Here is an 18189-nt window from a genome sequence, read left to right on the forward strand (position 1 = left end):
CTTGAAATCCAAGCCAGATCGGGAATGGCCTGCACGCAGCACACGGGACCCAGAGAAGGGCGCCCGGTGGTTCCGGGGTTCCACACAAAGTGCTGGGCAGTCGGCTCCCCTGCTCCCTGCAGCCCTGTCCTCAAGTGTTTTAGCTTCTGTAACGAAACAGGAGGTTGCCGGGAGGAGGGGACCCGAGCGCAGGAAGGTGTCCCAGTGCTCGGCAACACTGAAAGACAGATCAGGCTGATGGCTAAAAACGAACGTTGATTAACCAGGAGATTCCTGGATCCCGAGGCTGACCCAGCACCACCCCCAGTGAGGTCAAGCCCCCGAAATGGCACCAGGAGCTGAGAGGAAGGATGTGTGTCACAGAGGCAGCCCAGTCAGAGGGCCGGGACCCCTCCTCTGGCTCACTAATCTCCCCCCCACCCCACCACGCTGCGTGTCACATGGCAGAGAAGCGGAACTTCAAGTATGGCCGTTCGGAGGGTTTTTTCCAGACCAAGGAATTTTATGAAAACTACACAGATTGAAAGCTTCAGTTTCACAAGAGGCTTGTCTCTAAAAACCCTGTTCAGTCCTAATGTGGATTTATGACACAGAGGAAAGGACCAGGTTGGACCTAAAGAGACACTTAAGAAGCAAGTCAAATGATAGGGGTAAAATTCCCTGAGACTCAGAACTGAAGCAATCGCAGTGTGCCTCAGAAAGAGGTGAGAGGTCCTGGGTGGGCGGTGAGGGTGGCGGTGACCTGCCCAGGAGCGGAGAGCTGGGAAGGGAGGACCCAGGGTGGTCCTCCTACAGGACAGCGGGAACAGGGAGTCGGGGGGACGTACAGGCTGGGCTACACGCACACACACACACACAGACACACACAGACACAGACACACACACACACACACGCACAGACAGAAACTGACACAGACAGACACACAGACACGCACAGACAGAAACTGACACAGACAGACACACAGACACGCACAGACACACACACAGGCGGTCTCGATCAGCCCTTTATTTGTGGACCTTCGCCAAGGTCACCGGGGTTCCAGCTCTTCGCAGAGATCGGGGAGAGTGGTGAGGGGCACTGGGGGCCCCCCCACCTCGTCACGGCGAGCAGAAGCGGCCGCAGAACAGGATGGCCCCGGTCCTGCTGTGCTGGATGAAGAAGAGGAAGGGGCGGTTGGCATAGAAATGGTGCACGACGCCCAGGCTTCGCCTGATCCTGGCCTCTGAGGCGGCCACGGCCTCCGTGCCCTCCTCGGTGACCTCCAAGAAGGACTTGTGCATGACCTTGGACAGGTGCAGGCCTGGCTGGCACGACATCCCGCTGAAGTCGGCACGGGCCGCGTTGAAGGCGTCGGTCATGCCCAGGTATCGGAGGACGCACTCCATGTCGTAACTCTCCTCCAGCGTGAAGCAGGGCAGGAACACCTCCACCTCCACCTCGGCCAGCACGTCCGGCTTCGTCCACGTGACAAATTTCTCGTAGGTCAGGGCCTTCTCGACCTGGAGGAGAAGGTAGGAGATCTCAGGGTCTGCAGCAGTGCTGCCTTGGGGACCGTTCACTGTGACCCACGCTCCGCGCCCTGTGGGCCCGGGCAACCTGCCAGCTGCACACGAGTTCCCACAGCCCAGTGCCTGGCAGGGATCCAGATTAGACCCTGGGCCCCGGGGACACAGCCGCCTGCTTACCGTGATCAAGTCAGTGCTTTCAAATGGCAGCAGGATGACCATGTTCAGCTCTTGGCCGACGTAGGGAAGCACCAGAATCTGGCTGCAGATTTCTGCAATGCAGGCCGTTTTAAAGGTGGACCAGTTGTAAATCATTAGCGCACGTTTCTGCACGTTCTATAATGGAAATGGATAAACGTTAAGTTGAAACAAGACCCGTGGACACGCTGGACGAGTCATCAGAGCCGTCCACCTGCACCCACACACTCTGTCCTGTCTTCCAGACCCACCCCAGCTCCGCGTCGTCAGCTCGTCTGCACAGCTCCAGCTCCCACCCCTGGTTCCCAGCACTCAGGCCTCAGGCTGCTATTCTCCTGCTGACCCAGGAAGTCTCCACATGGACATTCCCAGCAGGACCTCTCCCCCGGCTCCTGCCCACCTGACATCTGCATCTGAACGCAAAGGAGCCTCCAGTTCGGCTCCCACACTGGCGGCTCGTGTTCCCCTCCACCTGCTCCATCTATACCTTCCCATCTCTGCTCGTGGCGACACCACTCATCCCGCCGCCAAACCCTGGAGGGTCCTGGGTGCCTTTCGTGCCCCACAGCTGACTCTTGTGCAAACCATGTTGGCTCTAGTTTTAAAGACAACAGGGCTGCCCTGGTGGCTCAGGGGTAAATAACCCGCCTTCCAATGCAGGAGACACAGGCTCCATCCCTGGTCTGGGAACACCCCACAGTCCAGGGGCTTCTAAGCCCACAGGCCTGAGCACCGAGCCAAGAGGGCCTCCACCATGGCAGCTGCAGGAAAGGCTCTGCAGCAAGAAGACCGGGCACAGCCAAGATAAATAGATACAATTATTAAAAAGAAAATACAAAACAATCTGACTTGTGCTTCCTACCCTCACCACTCTCAGCCCAGCCACGGTCCTCAGGAAAACTTCCAAGTAACCTCCCTGGTCCTGCACATGGGCCCGAGGGGCTCTGGGAGATCAGAGCCACTGTGAGAGGCCACGGGCTCTGTGAGAGCTCAGAGGAGGGACACAGGAACCAGGAACCTGGGCTGCGGAGACCGCTAGGGAGGCTTCTGGACGGCCCTGCAGAGAAAGGCGTCTGTGTAGGTAGCTCCTGACGGGAGGGAGACAGACGGTAGGATCCAGGCCCATGGAGCGTCACAGCCATGGTCTGGAGTTTGAACTGGATCTTGGGGGTTCTAGGACGCCCAGAGACCTGCGAGCTGCCCCGTGGGATGTGTGATACAAGACGGAACACTGGCCGCACGGATCTCCGCTCATGATACAGCAAAGGCGGAGCAGGAGGAGAGGAAGCCAGGGTGTGCCCAGATCCACATCTGGGCTGCCAAGGCCACAAGAGGCACACGTTCCTTGAGGTCAGCCTCCTGGCAGGCTCCGTAAACCAAGGGGACCCCAGGGACCGTTTCCAAGAACTTCCTTCGCTTTATGACACATTCTCGTTCACCTTGCAGACGTTGAATATCCCTTCCATGGTGCGCCCTTTGAGAAATGGTTTAGCCCAGTTTCCTTTGAAGTAGACGGCGCTCACGAGAACCAGACGTGTCATGGGGTTAACTGAATTTGCAGGGAGCAAGTCTCTAATTTTACCTGCAAAGATTTAAAGAACCAGTTAGCTAACAGGGTTACCTGGTGGAGGTGCTGGGCACAGTAGTCACTGGTCCGTCCCCTGCAGGAGTCAGTGCACAGATCAGAGGGTTCCCTGTCCCCCAGACAACCACGAACAAGGAGTTGTCTGTTTACTCACTAAGTTGGGTCCCACTCTTTGTGACCCCGTGGACTGTAGCCCACCAGGCTCCTGCATCCATGGGGTTCCCCAGGCAAGAATACTGGAGCAGGTTGCCATTTCCTTCTCCAGGGGATCTTTCTGACCCAGGGATCCAACCCGCCTCTCCTGCATTGGCAGGTGGATTCTTTACCATCTGAGCCACCAGGGAAACCCATGCAGGGAGTCTGGCCCCTAAAGCTAAATCAGCAACAAAAGCCTTAAAGTCTCCGCTCAGAAAATACCATGAGTTGCATAAAACACATACAATGAACAAATAATAGGGCAGGATAATTCACAGTGACAGAAAAAGGAATGTTCGGTCTACAACGTGAGGGGACTGTCCTGAAGGGGACAGGCCGAAGCCAGCGTGCAGAGCACGAAAACGAAGAAGCGCAGGTGGACGAGGGCTTGACCGAGTGTCCTGCAGTGATGCTCAGCGACCCGCAGAGCATGCGCTCTGCTGCACAGGCAGGGAGGTGGAGCCCGATCCAGAGTCTTCCTTCCACCCTTTGTGAAAAGGCAGACTACATGAACATTAACTGCAACAGCCAAAAGTCAAAGTGCGATTGCTCTGGAAGAGGTGCACCAAATACTGATGAGGAGGGGAAAAGGTAGAGAAATTGATTACTTACTGAATATATTTCAGAAGTGGATTTGAAAGTTTCCAGTTCTTTAGAGAAAAAAGCCATTTCTGTTTACATTTGATGGTCTTGGGAAGGAACTGATGGAAAATAAGACTGATTCAAATACTGTGCGAACAGAAGTAGTGACACGTCCTCACCTTCTGTCTTTTCGGCTACCCAGGTGTTTATGTGCTTTGTGGGCTCCTCCGTAGCGCTGACAAAGTCCAGCTCTTCCATCTCTGCTTGGTAGAATATGTGGCAGGCATTTTTGAAAGACTAGGAGAGACGGAATGACAGAATCACATGGCTCCAAAACAGACAACACCAACAGCTTACTTCTTTACCGCGCCGACCTCAACACTGATCATTTGACGGTTAGTTGTGTAATGTACAAACGAATGTGCAGAATTAACCTTCAATCTGGTTTCTCAGTTTTCAGCTACATTGAATAAATAACTGAGTAAAATCACAGGCTTCCCAGGTGGCACAGTGGTAATGAATACACCTGCCAGTGTTGGAGATGAGGGTTTGATCTCTGTGTGAGGAAGATCCCCTGGAGAAGGAAGTGGCAACACACTGCAGTATTCTTGCCTGGACATTCCCACGCACAGAAGAGCCTGATCCACGGGATCGCAAGGAGTCAGACACGACTTAGCGACTAAACAACAACACAGCCATTCAAGAGAGGCGATGCGGCAACACTGCCGCCAGCACACGTTCCGGGCGTCACTGCCGTGTGACCCTGGAAAGGTGCAGCGTCTCTCTGGCTTCCTTGCCCCCTGGAAGCAAGGACGCAGCAGTAGCTACATCTCAGAGGTGCTCTGAGGACCAGGAGAATTGGCTCTGCCGATGTCACGTGGCTGAGTTCTCCGCACACTGTGGCCCCTGTATCTTGTGGTCCAGGTGCCTCATTTCATAGAACCCTCACATCATTCAGGCTCTGCCAACCTACTGCTCCAGTTCTTAATCGGGGCTTTTGGAAAAGATGTCCATCTCCCAGTCTAAGAAAATAGTCTGGAAGCAAAGTGGTCACCTACAAGTCGATACCTCATCATACCCTTGGTGATTTCAACAGCTTTTAAACACATCTGAAAACAAGTGCCTGCTTCTTAAAATACTATTTAGTGAGTAATGACCAGTCAAAACCAAACTAAAGCAATATCTAATCATACACGGCCATTGGTATTGGATTCGTGGAATACTCGATCACTGTGAAATAACTGACAAATATTTCTCATCTTTTGATTTTATGTTCCATATCAAAAACATTTTAAATATCAATGCTGTTCTTCAAATATCCACCAGCAAAAAAAGGAAGTTAAGGAAAATTAGCCAGTTTTTTGTGTTTATTGAAAATTTTGCTTTTTTGTACATCTAAGGCTCAAAGATGACAATAAACTTGCATGTAGCTAAGATTGATAAAAACAAGTAAACCAGGTTCTAAAAAAAAGTTCCCACCAAGCTGTACAAACCTTACAAATATTTGACCTCATGGTGACTTTGTTCACTTTACACCACCTGTTTTAAAACAGTTAATTTAGAGTCTGAAACAAGTGTGAAAAATAATGTAAAAAATCATATAACAGAATAGGATCGCTATCCTAACACATGATTAACTCATTAAAAAAAAAAGACATAAAGCCCAAAAGTAAAATACACATAGGGCATATAATAGGCAATTTTCAGAAAAGATACAAATGTTTGATCACCATGAAAAGCTGCTCAGTCTCGTGAGCAATCAGAATGTTAAAGCCTGAGCACCTGCAGCGCTGGGGAGAGGGTGGACGCACCCACCCCGCTACCCTTCCTGAGGACGACGGGAAGGGCTGCAGCCGTCGGGGTGGGAATGAGGCAGAATTCACTGAGATCTGAGAGCCTCCCTCTGTCCCTTCCCTCTAAAGTCCATCTGGAGTAGCACCCACACACAGGACAGAACCACACACACAGGGTCCCTGCCGGCTCGGCCCAGGCTGGGCCCCACCCCACGCCCACCCGGGGCTGGCGGCTGCGTCTTGGTACAGCCACCCCTGAGCACGCCGCCCGCCACCGTGAGGAAGGGTGAGGCAGACACACACTGCTGCCGAGGCTGAAGCCCCATCACTGTGGCCACCAGATACGAAGAGCCGACCCATCGGAAAAGACCCTGATGCTGGGAGACATCGAAGGCAAAGGAGAAGAGGGGACAGAGGACGAGGGGTTGGATGCATCACCGATTCAATGGACGTGACTCTGAGCAAACTCTGGGACGCAGTAGAGGACAGAGGAGCCTGGGCTGCTGCAGCCCACGGGGTCAGAAAGAGTCGGACACGGCTCAGCGACTGAACAGCAGCCACACAGGTAGTGAGATGCAAAGCCTTTCTCTAGGTACAGGGCACAAGCCCTCAGACTGGGCGCGGGGGCGACATGGAAGAGAGTGTGGCAGGACTCTGGCTCTGTCTGCGTTTTATATAATAAGAACACACTCACAGGTTACTTGAGGTGTGTATGAAAAAAATTTAAAAATCAGGAAAGCAGTGTGATTAAATAGAACCAGAGTAAAAAACACAAAAATTAAAAAAAATTTCTGCATAGGAAAAGATAATCAAAATGTTTACATGTATAAAAGAATTGAGCAAGTCTCACAATGCACAAAATACTTCCAACACGTGAAAAACAACATCAGAAATATTCTATTTGATCACTTCCCTGTTTGGGCCAACTCCTCTGCAACTGTGGTATGATCCGTGTTAGTTCTCTGACAATCATCTCACTGAAGCTTCATGAATATGTGAACAAGGCTGTTACAGGGCTCCTCTTACAGCCAATGACTGAACGGTTCCAGGAAGCGTGAGGTCGTGACTGGGGTCCCACACCCCGCCCTCCGTGTGGGTCTCAGCCCACAAGGCCTGTCTGCACCACAAGGCCCGCCTCCCGTCTCCACACGACCTCGGTCTCTATCTGCTTCAGGCAATCGGGAGTATGACTTACTGAGAGGAAATCGTAGGGCTTCTCTCCAAAAAGCCTGTTGGCAGTTCTGAGCAAGTACTGTGTGTCCGTCCTATTAACTTCGCTGAGAAGGTTCTGGAAATCCTGGTGGACATCTTCACCTCCCCCACTGCTCTTGTTTAGAGAAAGCGTCTGAAATCAAAAACAGATAAAACCCACCACTGCAGTAAGCCCGGACTACAGGAAATGGACACAACACTAAAGTCAGCCTAAGCACCGAACTGATCCTCACCGCAGCTTAAAACAAGACTCACCCAAATAAAGGCACAGTGGCTCTGGGAAGTCCCCCAGCCTGCCTCCCGCAGGGGCTCAGGCAGCGACAGCGGGAGCAGAAATGCCCCTTGAGAGCCCAGGGCCCTGTGCTCACGGTCTGCCTGCAGACAGGGCCGTGGACAGGCCTCCTGTCTCTGCACAACAGGCCACATCTTTGGGTCTGGACTGGCCTTGGGACGGGCTCCGACCAGCGGGACACAGAAGTGGCTCTTCCGGGCCCGGGCCTTCGTAAAGGCCTGGCACCCCCACGTTCGTGTCTTGCCCCCTGTTGCCAGGGCGCAGAAATGCCCAGCCATCCTGCTGGGGCCTTGTGACAACACGGCAGAGCAGACACACGGAGGAGAGCACCTCGCGGGATCAGGGCCGCTCCTGGACCATGAGGAGCCCAGCGGGCACCATGCGGCCAGGACACAGAGTGCCAGGCACGGTCCCGGTCATTCCGGGTCATGGGAGGTTTGTTTGGGAGCCACCAAGAGAAGGTCCAGACAGACATTCGGCCCGGTTCCGCTGTAACACGAACCTAAAGCCTGGGCAAGGGCTTTGCACCCAGTGACCGGCCGAGGCCGGAGGGCTGGGGGGCACCACTGCTGGAGGAGAGGAGCTCAGGCAGGAGCCCTGGAGAGACCCCCATGCAGGGCGGGAAGACCTGCCCTGCCCCTAAAATCGGAATCTGCACAGGAGGTGCCCAGAGAGAGGGCGGCCCCTTCAGAGTTGGGAGAGTGGGAGCGGAGACAGTGCCGAGCTCAAGAGGGGACTGCTCCCTTTTCAGCAGAACTTAAAGGGAACACACGCGTCTCCCAGGCGGCACAGTGGTAAAGGATCCACCTGCCAGTGCAGGAGACTCAAGACTCGTGGGTTCGATCCCTGGGTCGGGAAGATCCCCTGGAGGACATGGCAACCCACACCAGTGTTCTTTCTGGAGAACCCCATGGACAGAGGAGCCTGGAGGGCTACAGTCCACGGGGAAGCAGAGAGTCAGAGATGACTGAGCACGAGCACCCGCGTATTTGTGCCCTAACACTTGCTGGGTGGAGGGTGCCAATGTTTCTCACTCCCAGCCTCTCCAGCTGGCACAGGACCCTGAAAGTGATGGCCTTAGGGCAAAGGTCAAACTCAAGGCCAGGCTCAAGGGCGGGATCAGGACTCTGTTAAACCTGGAGACCCTCGGACCCCAGGCAATTGGGAAGGGTAAGGGCACCCCACGTGCGGGAAGGCTGTGACCCCCAGGGGGCCAGAGGTCAGCGCCCCGAGGCCACTGCAGCCCAGGAGCTGGCGTCCACACCCTGTGCAGCCTGCCCGGGGCCGGCTCTGGGCGTCTCGGCAGGACGGGCCTCGGCCAGCAGGGCCTTGGGCAGCGGGTCCGAGCAGAGGCTCGATGACGCTTGCTCATTCAAGCCTGTCCTGCTGGAATCGGGTGCTGCGCGGTCAGGAGCCCCAGACCACCAGCCAGAGAGACGCTGAGGGGACGCCCAGGGACGGGGCAGATGGGGGAGTAGGCCTGTCTGTCGAGCAAGGCCTTTGGGATTCAATCGTGTACACCAGCTCACGGGCCAAAGAAAGAGCTTCAGCTGCCGCCCAGAAGCGGCTTCCCGAACGTACCTGGCACATCTGGGCTGCGGTGTTGCCCCTGGCCCCCAGGAGGACCATGGCCAGGGCAGAGGAGATGCTTAGGGGTGCGATAAGCACATTTTTCGAGCTGCCCTCACCCAGCTTTTTCAGAAGGGTCAAGGCAAAGGTGCCGTTTGCTTCTGACAGCGCATCCATGGTGGCGAGGCTGAAAGGATGGATTTAAAATCAGTGTCACGCAAATTCAGGCTACAAGTCGACAGCATCTCACTCTTCTCTTAACTGTTGTTAGCACTGACGCTCTGCTTGGACGAGCAAACAGCTACACGCACAAAACTCAGTTTCCTCGGGGGGCACTCAGACCCTCCTGTGGGCTTCTGACACGTGAACATGGCTGAGACACGCTGCTGACACAGAGAGGGTGCTGGGCCTGGGAGGGTGGGAGGGAGCTATTGGCTTTTTTTCTCATTTCTATTGTGTTTGGGGCCTCTAGGTATGATTTTATACCAAGAATCACTCAAAATGATCAATCCAAACACAATTACACAAGTTGAATGTTTTGTAAAGAGAGAGAAAGACCCCACTGAGCATGATCTGAAGCCTTGAGATAAAGGACAAGAAAACCCCGTACCAAGAACACGAAAGCCTCAAAGACAAGCCCCCGTGACGCCCAGGTCTCCTCCTCTGGGACCTCTGCCTGTGCCAAAGCCCGAATCCAGGGCCCCGTTCCGAGCCCTTGCCGCCCCAGGCCCCAGCCCTGTCACCCCGCTCGGGACAAGGGCTCAGGACGCGCCCACATCCACCTCCAGGGCCCGGCCTCGGAGGTTGACAGCCCCGCCACGGAGGGCGTTCGGTCCAGAACAGGACACTGTGGGGAGGGGCGGGGGTGCCCAAGGGTTCAGGGCCTCTCTGCCTGGTGGGAAGGGATGACAGCTGAGAGATCCCCAGTTCTTCAACAGAAAGCAGCGTCAGTCCTAGATACCGACGTGGGAGAAACAAGCAGGTGAGCCTGAGGAAAGGGCGCGAAGCCACAGGGCGTGCAGGCTGGCAGCCCCGCTCCGGGCCCTGCGTCAGCTCCCTGATTTCTGCTCCCTGAATGAGGACGGGGACGCACCAGGTAATCTGTGCTCCTGATGGCGTGCAGGGCAGCTCACCCCAGAACACTCCACTGCAGCACACTGATTGCTCTGAAGTAAAGAGACTTGAGAAATAGCTGGTGCAAAAAGCGTGCTCTGCCCTTCTGCTCACCCTGAAAGCTGAAAATAAATCTCCATGTGGAAATATCGTCCCTGTACCAGAGGTAGAGAGACATCTTTATGGCCAAAGAGGGAAACAAAAGGCTGAAAAGGCTGTACAAGGAACCAGCAAACCCTGTTTCTTCACAAACTTGCTCCCCAGGCAAAAACCCCTTGTTTTGTCAAATCTTCACACACACACAAAGCTGCCTGCCTTGTCACTTCTTGAGTCTTATATCTTCAAGGTTCACACAAAATTCAGTGGCGTTGGTTTTTTGCTATTGATTTGTCTTAGGTCAATTTAATTTCTAGACCAGCCAGGAAGAATGTAGAGGAGAGGAAACACTCCCCCCACACACATTCTCTTCCATCTTTAATATCCAATTTCTTGCTTAGTAGCTAAGTCATGTCTGACTCTTTGGTGATTCCATGGACTACAGCCTACCTGGCCCCTCTGTCCATGGATTTTCCAAGCAAGAATACTGGAGTGGGTTGCCATTTCCTTCTCCAGGGGATCTTTCCGACCCAGGGCTGAACCCGAGGCTCCTGCATTGCAGAAGAATGCTTTCCACTGAGCCAGCAGGACAGGCCTTAATATCCAATACCTTAACACTAATACAGAAAAAAGCAGAGTGCACTTGTCTTCAAAGGCCACAGCGATGCTGGTGGTAGTTCTTTCCGTCCACTGACAACAGTTGCTGATGGTCATTAAAGGTGAGCGCACACCCACTCCCTGTGAAACCGCTAAACTGAAAAGGAAGGAATGAAGCGGTGAGGCCCAGAGGTTTGTTCAGGGTACTCTGACGGCAGAAAATACATCAATCGCGAGATAAGTGAACAGCCCACGCTGATACAGGCCCCGAAATCAGACAGGAAATGGTGCTTCGTGCACTCCCCGGGGCACTGAGACAGGACACCAGAGGCAGCACCGTGCTCCCCAGGCAGGAACTCGGGAGGGTCCTGTACCCAGGGCTGGTGTGAATTGCTCTGATAGTTCAGGCCCTGCAGACTCAACTCAGGAAACAGTGCAAAGGGAATCTCATTATCAGCTTTAGGAAAGGTATAAGAACATATAACAAAGATGAAATAGACCCATGGACTTCCCTAGTTGCTCAGTTGGTAGAGAATCTACCTGCAATGTAGGAGACCCCACTTTGATTCCTGAGTTGGGAAGATCTGCTGCAGAAGGGATAGGCTACCCACTCCAATATTCTTGGGCTTCACTTGTGGCTTAGCTGGTAAAGAATCCCCCTGCAACGTGGGAGACCTGGGTTCGACCCCTGGGTTGGGAAGATCCTCTGGAGACGGGAAAGGCTACCCAGTCCAGCATTCTGCCCTGGAGAATTCCATGGACTGTATAGGCCATGGGGTCTCAAAGAGTCGGACATGACTGAGTGACTTTAACTTTCACTAAGGTGACAATGGCAGCCCACTCCAGTGCTCTTGCCTGGAAAATCCCACGGACGGAGGAGCCTGGTGGGCCGAAGTCCATGGGGTTGCTAGGAGTCGGACCTGTCTGAGCGACTTCACTTTCACTTTTCACTTTCATGCATTGGAGAAGGAAATGGCAACCCACTCCAGTGTTCTTGCCTGGAGAATCCCAGGGACAGGGGAGCCTGGTGGGCTGCCGTCTCTGGGGTTGCACAGAGTCGGACACAACTGAAGCGACTTAGCAGCAGCAGCAGGGTGACAGTAAGGCTTGTTTTAATGACTCTCTGGGCTTAAAGTAATCTTAAGGTGCTACCCTCGCCACACAGGGCACTGTGCCATCCCAGCTGCCCCCAAGTCACCCTGACTGCCAGGCACAGCTGAGGAGGAGGTGGGTCTTCTGAGCTTAGGTTCCCCCTTCACTGGGATTTTACCAGGCCTTGACCAAATACCGATTTTCAGTTCCTTGCAAACCGATGTCTTTCCTTAAAGTGAAGTTTGTGTGCCCCCTATCTGGGCTGTGTAATGCAGGGCTCCATTGTGTAAAGTGGCTCTGAGGCTCTTAGTTTAAATCTTGGGCCTTTAGGTTGGTTGATGTAACTACCGTGCTTGTGAGCCTCGCAGCCGGGAATAAGCACTTGTACGCAGCAATCACAGAGGGGTCTCAGGCAGCATTTCCTGGAACAGGACTGAAATCTTCTTGCGCCTTTTCAGAGCTCATCTTGTTTCCTTCATCCTGAGCTTATTAAGAGTCTCACGACTTTTTACAAACGAGATATTTCAATTAGCTTAGATAGATAATGAAATTGGACTTCCCTGGTGGCTCAGATGGTAAAGAATCCTCCTGCAGTGCAGGAGACCAAGGTTCGATCCCTGGGTCAGGAAGATCCCTTGGAGAAGGACATGACAACCCACTCAAGTATTCTTGCCCGGAGAATTCTCTGTCCATGACAGAGGAGCCTGGAAAGGTACAGTCCATGGGGTCCCAAGGAGTCACACTCGACTGAGGGACTAACCCCTGCCTTCTTCAAACTGGCAACTCAAGAAACTTCCCCTACCCCTTCCCCTCTGGGAACTTTTAAGGCCCCTGTCACCCCTGTGGACTGACTGTTCTTCTGTGCACCTCCTACCGGCCGGCGCAGAAGTTGTTATCTGCAGGGCACTGGGCAAGGCATGGCTGCCTGCTGCGGGCAGAGAGCTCTGCTCTCATCTGCCTCCCTCTCCTGCATTTTCCATCTCATTTTCTGCAAGACACAGTTGACTTTCTCTTCCAATTTTTCTAGTGCTTTTCTCCAACCTTAGCCATTCTATCCCTCATTACTAAAGACTCCGAGTCCTCTGCTGTTCTTTCCTGCCCTCCGCTCCAGTTACCTGGAGAATGTCAGTCACAGGCTGCTGTGTTGTCTTCTGCTCCTCTCATTCTCTCTCTTCTTCTGGGGTTTTTGCTGCTGTGGTTGGTGTTTATAATACTTGGCTGTCTTTCATACACAGGCTTTCCACAAATGCCTGACAATACTGGGATGTTCGTTATATTAAGGAGAAAACACAAAACAAGGTTGGAAATTGTTTACATGGCAGGATGTGAGTGATCTAGGGGTGAGCAGCTTTTTTTTTTTTTCGTGTGGATCCAGCAAATGAAGGAGCCTCCTGGTCTGGTGGCAGGCAGGGTAGAGGCTGGGTGGTCCACGGGACCTGTAATCCCCTCCTTTCAGTATGAAGCAGGGCAAAGGCTACTAGAGTTTTGCCAAGAGAACGCACTGGTCACAGCAAACAAGGCCACGGCAAAGGCAGAGGAGCCAGAGACCAATCGCCAACATCCGCTGGGTCATCGAAGAGCAAGAGGGTTCCAGGAAAAGATCTATCTCTGCTTCATTGACTATGCCAAAGCCGTTGACTGTGCGGATCACAATAAACTTGAAAATTCTGAAAGAGATGGGAATAGCAGACCACCTGACCTGCCTCTTGAGAAATCCGTATGCAGGTCAGGAAGCAACAGTTAGAACTGGACATGGAACAACACACTGGTTCCAAATAGGAAAAGGAGTACATCAAAGCTGTATATTGTCACCCTGCTTATTTAACTTATATGCAGAGCACATCATGAGAAATGCCGGGCTGGATGAAGCACAAGCTGGAATCAAGATTGCCGGGAGAAACATCAATAACCTCAGATATGCAGATGACACCACCTTTATGGCAGAAAGTGAAGAAGAACAAAAAAACCTCCTGATGAAAGTGAAAGAGGAGAGTGAAAAAGTTGGCTTAAAGCTCAACATTCAGAAAACTAAGATCATGGCATCTTGTCCCATCACTTCGTGGCAAATAGATGGGGAAACAGTGGAAACAGTGGTTGACTTTATTTTGGCGGGCTCCAAAGTCACTGCAGAAGGTGATGGCAGCCATGAAATGAAAAGACACTTACTCCTTGAAAGAAAAGTTATGACCAACCTAGACAGCATATTAAAAAACAGAGACATTACTTTGCCAACAAAGGTCTATTTAGTCAAAGCTATGGTTTTCCCAGTAGTCAGGTATGGATGTGAAAGTTGGACTATAAAGAAAGCTGAGCGGTGAAGAAGTGATGTTTTTGAGCTGTGGTGTTGGAGAAGACTCTTGAGAGTGCCTTGGACTGAAAGGAGATCCAACCAGGCCATCCTAAAGGAAATCAGTCCTTAATATTCATTGGAAGGACTGATGCTGAAGGTGAAACTCCAATTCTTTGGCCACCTGATGGGAAGAATTGACTCATTTGAAAAGACCCTGATGCTGGGAAAAATTGAAGGCGGGAGGAGAAGGGGATGACAGAGGATGAGACAGTTGGATGGCATCACCAACTCAATGGACATGAGTTTGGATAAACTCTGGGAGTTGGTGAGGGCAGGGAGGCCTGGCGTTCTGTGGTCCATGGGGTTGCAAAGAGTTGGACATGACTAAGCAACTGAACTGAACTGAACTGAGATAATCCAGGATTATCTCATTTCAAGATCCTTGATCACATTTGCAAAGACCCCCACTCCCAAGAAGGTCATGTGCACAGATCACAGGTGAGTCTCCTGAAGGGGCAAGTTTGGGTCTGTCACAGTGTGTGCGTGTGTGCTGACACAATCACACCGAGATACAGAGGGACATTGGAAGTATCTGATCAGGGCAGAGCTTGCACACTTATATGAGTTTGGATAAACGCTGGGAGTGTGTGAAGGGCAGGGAGGCCTGATGGGCTGCAGTCCATGGGGTCGCAAAGAGTCGGACGCGACTCAGCGACGGAACGAGACAACACGAGAGACAAGCTAAACACATGGTCACACATCTACAAACTCTTTTTTGAGCAGAGTAAAACAGTACTTTCATGTTGAAAAACCACTTCCTCGCTTATTACCTGGTTTCTCCGTCAACTGTGAAATAAATCTCCAAACACTGAGTACCATTTACTAAGATCCTTCTTATTTGTCCTGAGCCGTGAATTTGAAAATAACCTGTCACATAATCATAAGCTGACTTTCTTGTTCACTTTGTAATAACATAAAAATCCTTACTAGTCAATCATAAAAAGATTAAAGAAGGCTTAATCCTAAAAAAGAAAAAAAAAAGGACCAAATTTAAGAAATTTATCATAAAGACATTGCAGGTATCAAAGAAAACGATAAACAGTCTAGTGGGACTTTTACATTAAGGGACAGCTCTTCTGCATTGCATGCACATGCCAGTAAGAAGCACACACATTTCACAAGACCCCAAGCGGGCGCGGGGGTCCAGGATCCACACTCACAGCGTCGTGATGTCCACTGCCCGGCCACCCCACCTTCCGCCTCGCGCAGGCCAGTGCCGCGGCCCCACTGCCCCACAGGTACAGTAAGGAGCGCGGTCAGGAGCGGGCTGGGCAGGGACCCTGGCGCTGGGGCCCAAATACCTGGGTTGGAGGGGCGGGCAGAGCAGGAGGGGCGGATGGATTGAGCCATGCCGGAGGGCGGGGCGACAGTTAGACCTGCACAGGGAGCAACAGCATCTTCCTACCCCCGAAGCCCACCTAGGTAGCAGAGCTGGAAACCCCCACGCTCTATGGGTTGGAAGCTGATTGTACGGAGGACTCTATCAGGTCAGAAAGGAGGCGAGGGATAAAACTGATCAAACACGCTCTTCCTCTTCTGTGGGTTCAGAGGGATGGGAAAGAGGTTGTGTCTCTGTGCAGCGGGTGGAGGCTCTGATGGGCAGGTAACCAGCTCGATGGGGCAGAAGGTCAGAGCTAGTGATGCAGTGGGGCGTGGGCTGGGCTCCCGGGGTGACAGAGGAGCCGAGCCCGAGGGAGGGGTGAGGTCCAGGGGCGGCTGGAGGCGGAACAACCAGGCGGAGTCACTGGTGGGAAAGGGCTCCCGCTCCCAGGAGGTACACTCAGGACCGGGCAGAGCGTGTGGGCCGGGGAGCGCCCAAGGTGAGGCAGGCAGGCTGGAAGGATTGAGCAGGGCTGGACTGGAAAGAACCTGGAGGCCGTTCTGAGGAATTGGGGTTTTATCCATCAGTCATGGCGCTGTGGTGTCGGAAAAGACTCTTGAGAGTCCTTGAACTGCAAGGCAATCACCCAGATAATCCTGAAGGAAATAAATCCTGAATATTCATTGGAAGGACTGAGGCTGAAGCTGAAGCTCTAATACTTTAGTCACCTGATGTGAAGAGCTGACTCATTGGAAAAGACCCTGATGCTGGGAAAGATTGCAGGCAGGAGGAGAAGGGGATGACAGAGGATGAGATGGTTGGATTGATCATTAACTCAGTGGACATGAGTTTGAGCAAGCTCTGGGAGATGGTGATGGACAGGGAAGGGGTCGACTGGAAACAACAGGGTTCAAACTGGATGAGTAACATGATTCCTTCATTGATCTGTTTCCTCCCCTCCCTCCCATCCGTTTCCTTTCTGACTCCAGCACCAGCCCTCAGGATGGACTGGGTGCAGGGGGAGAGGACCCAGGGGCCCTTAGGACTCGGCTCTGGGACCAGGGCACAGCCAGGCGGGCCTGAGCCTGGGCAGTGCAGCAGTGACGGGATGCTGCCCAGAGCTGATGAGGGCGGGCATCACAGGATGTGAGAACCAGGTGGACTGGGGGCAAGGGGCCAGGAAAGGAGTGGAGATGCAGGTGCCAGTTACTAATCTAACTCAGGTATCTGTACTCATTGTGATGTGATTAAGTGAAAGAGAGCCTCCCGGGGAAGAGGGGGTCAGGGGTGTAACGTAGCATTGCTGTGCTCAGTGGTCAGTTGTGCCGGACTCCTTGAGACCCTGTGGACTGTCGCCCACCATGGACTGAAAATCCACCCGTAGGATTTTCATTTCCTGCTCCAGGGGAGCTTGCTGACCCAGGGGTCAAACCCGCATCTCCTGTCAAAGAGGACTCACGGTGCTTGCGGAGCATGAAGTGAAGGTGTCCAGGAGACAAGTAGGAACAGAGCAGGATATGGGACGTGGGTGCAGGAGCCGCATGCGGGATTCACCGGCCCAGCTGCGCCTGTGTGTCAGAGTCATAGCTGAGGACAGAAGCTGAGGCCCCGCCAGAGTGAGAGTGAAAGTCGCTCTGTTGTGTCCGACTCTGTGACCCATGGATTGTGTGGTTCATGTTTAGAATTCTGCAGGCCAGAATGCTGGAGTGGGTAGCCTTTCCCTTCTACACGAGATCTTCCTGACCTTGGGATCGAACTTGGGTATCCGCCATCGCAGGCCAATTCTTTACCATCTGAGCCACCAGAGAAGCCCCAAAGAGATACATAGGGGGCATGAACTCCTTCTAACAATCAGTTAAAACTCAAAAGATTTTGAAATGTTATCTTTTCCAACTAAATTTTCCTTATGTGCTTACTTTTAAGAACGTAGCATTGTATCTGAAAAATATTTCCCTGTCTGGTTGAATCTGAAGGATCCTGACAAAAAAACGTAAAAGAAGGCATTGATCTTCTCGACCCCGGAATGCAGTGATTATAACCATAGTGTCAGTGCAATCAACACTTACCTTATAAGAGGTTTTCTGGAATCTATTTCAGAAGTCTTCCAACAATGTCCAGAAAGGAGAAGGCTTCTGCGTTTTTCAAAGTCTTTATTTTCATGATCTGACTTTCAGCTCTAGAGAGGAAACAGAGCTGGTTTCTGGCAAGCACACCCCAGAAGGTCTGGGTCACCCAGCAGAGCACCATCTCCCACCACCACCAAGGTCAGTCCCTCTTGGCCTCCTAACTCTCAGCCCAGTGAGTCCTGTCTGGGTATTGTTAGCAAAAGACCGTGCCTGGAGCTCTGCCTGGGGGCACTCAGATGCCATGTCTCAGCAGCGTACAAATGGCAATGCTGAGCAAGGGCCTGTTCTGCACAGGATTCCGGAACTTTGAAGACCTTTCTCCCTCTAAACTTGATTTTCCTTAACTTTGAAGACCTTTCTCCCTCTAAACTTGATTTTCCTTAACTTTGAAGACCTTTCTCCCTCTAAACTTCTTTCCCCCATGAGTGCTGCATCTTCCATAAGGAAGACTGTCAACTCAAACAGCAGGGACGTCTAGGCCTCTCCCACGAGCGTGGCACTGGGCTGGGATCTGGGCACCCGGCTGAGGACACGACCTTTGGCCTGATGAGCCTCCCAGGTG

At 52.6% G+C, this 18189-nt stretch overlaps 1 protein-coding gene across 2 annotated transcripts; it reads right to left on the reverse strand.

The window, feature by feature from the left end:
* Positions 1-986: 986 nt before the first annotated feature.
* LOC113881574 (serpin B6-like) lies at positions 987-15447 on the reverse strand. Of its 2 annotated transcripts, XM_027524609.1 has the most exons (8): positions 15341-15444; positions 12946-13089; positions 8945-9119; positions 7055-7204; positions 4246-4363; positions 3144-3286; positions 1687-1842; positions 987-1500 (listed from the first exon to the last, which is right to left on the reverse strand). In XM_027524609.1, exons 3-8 carry the CDS (start codon positions 9107-9109, stop codon positions 1099-1101), a joined length of 1134 nt encoding a protein of 377 aa, XP_027380410.1. In that variant the 5' UTR covers positions 9110-9119; positions 12946-13089; positions 15341-15444; the 3' UTR covers positions 987-1098. The 2 variants fall into 2 exon arrangements, with proteins under 2 accessions (XP_027380410.1, XP_027380409.1); XM_027524608.1 differs by lacking the exon at positions 12946-13089 and having other exon boundaries at positions 15341-15447.
* Positions 15448-18189: the final 2742 nt, after the last annotated feature.

This window comes from Bos indicus x Bos taurus, chromosome 23, assembly GCF_003369695.1.
Source record: "Bos indicus x Bos taurus breed Angus x Brahman F1 hybrid chromosome 23, Bos_hybrid_MaternalHap_v2.0, whole genome shotgun sequence".
Taxonomy (NCBI): Eukaryota; Metazoa; Chordata; class Mammalia; order Artiodactyla; family Bovidae; genus Bos; species Bos indicus x Bos taurus.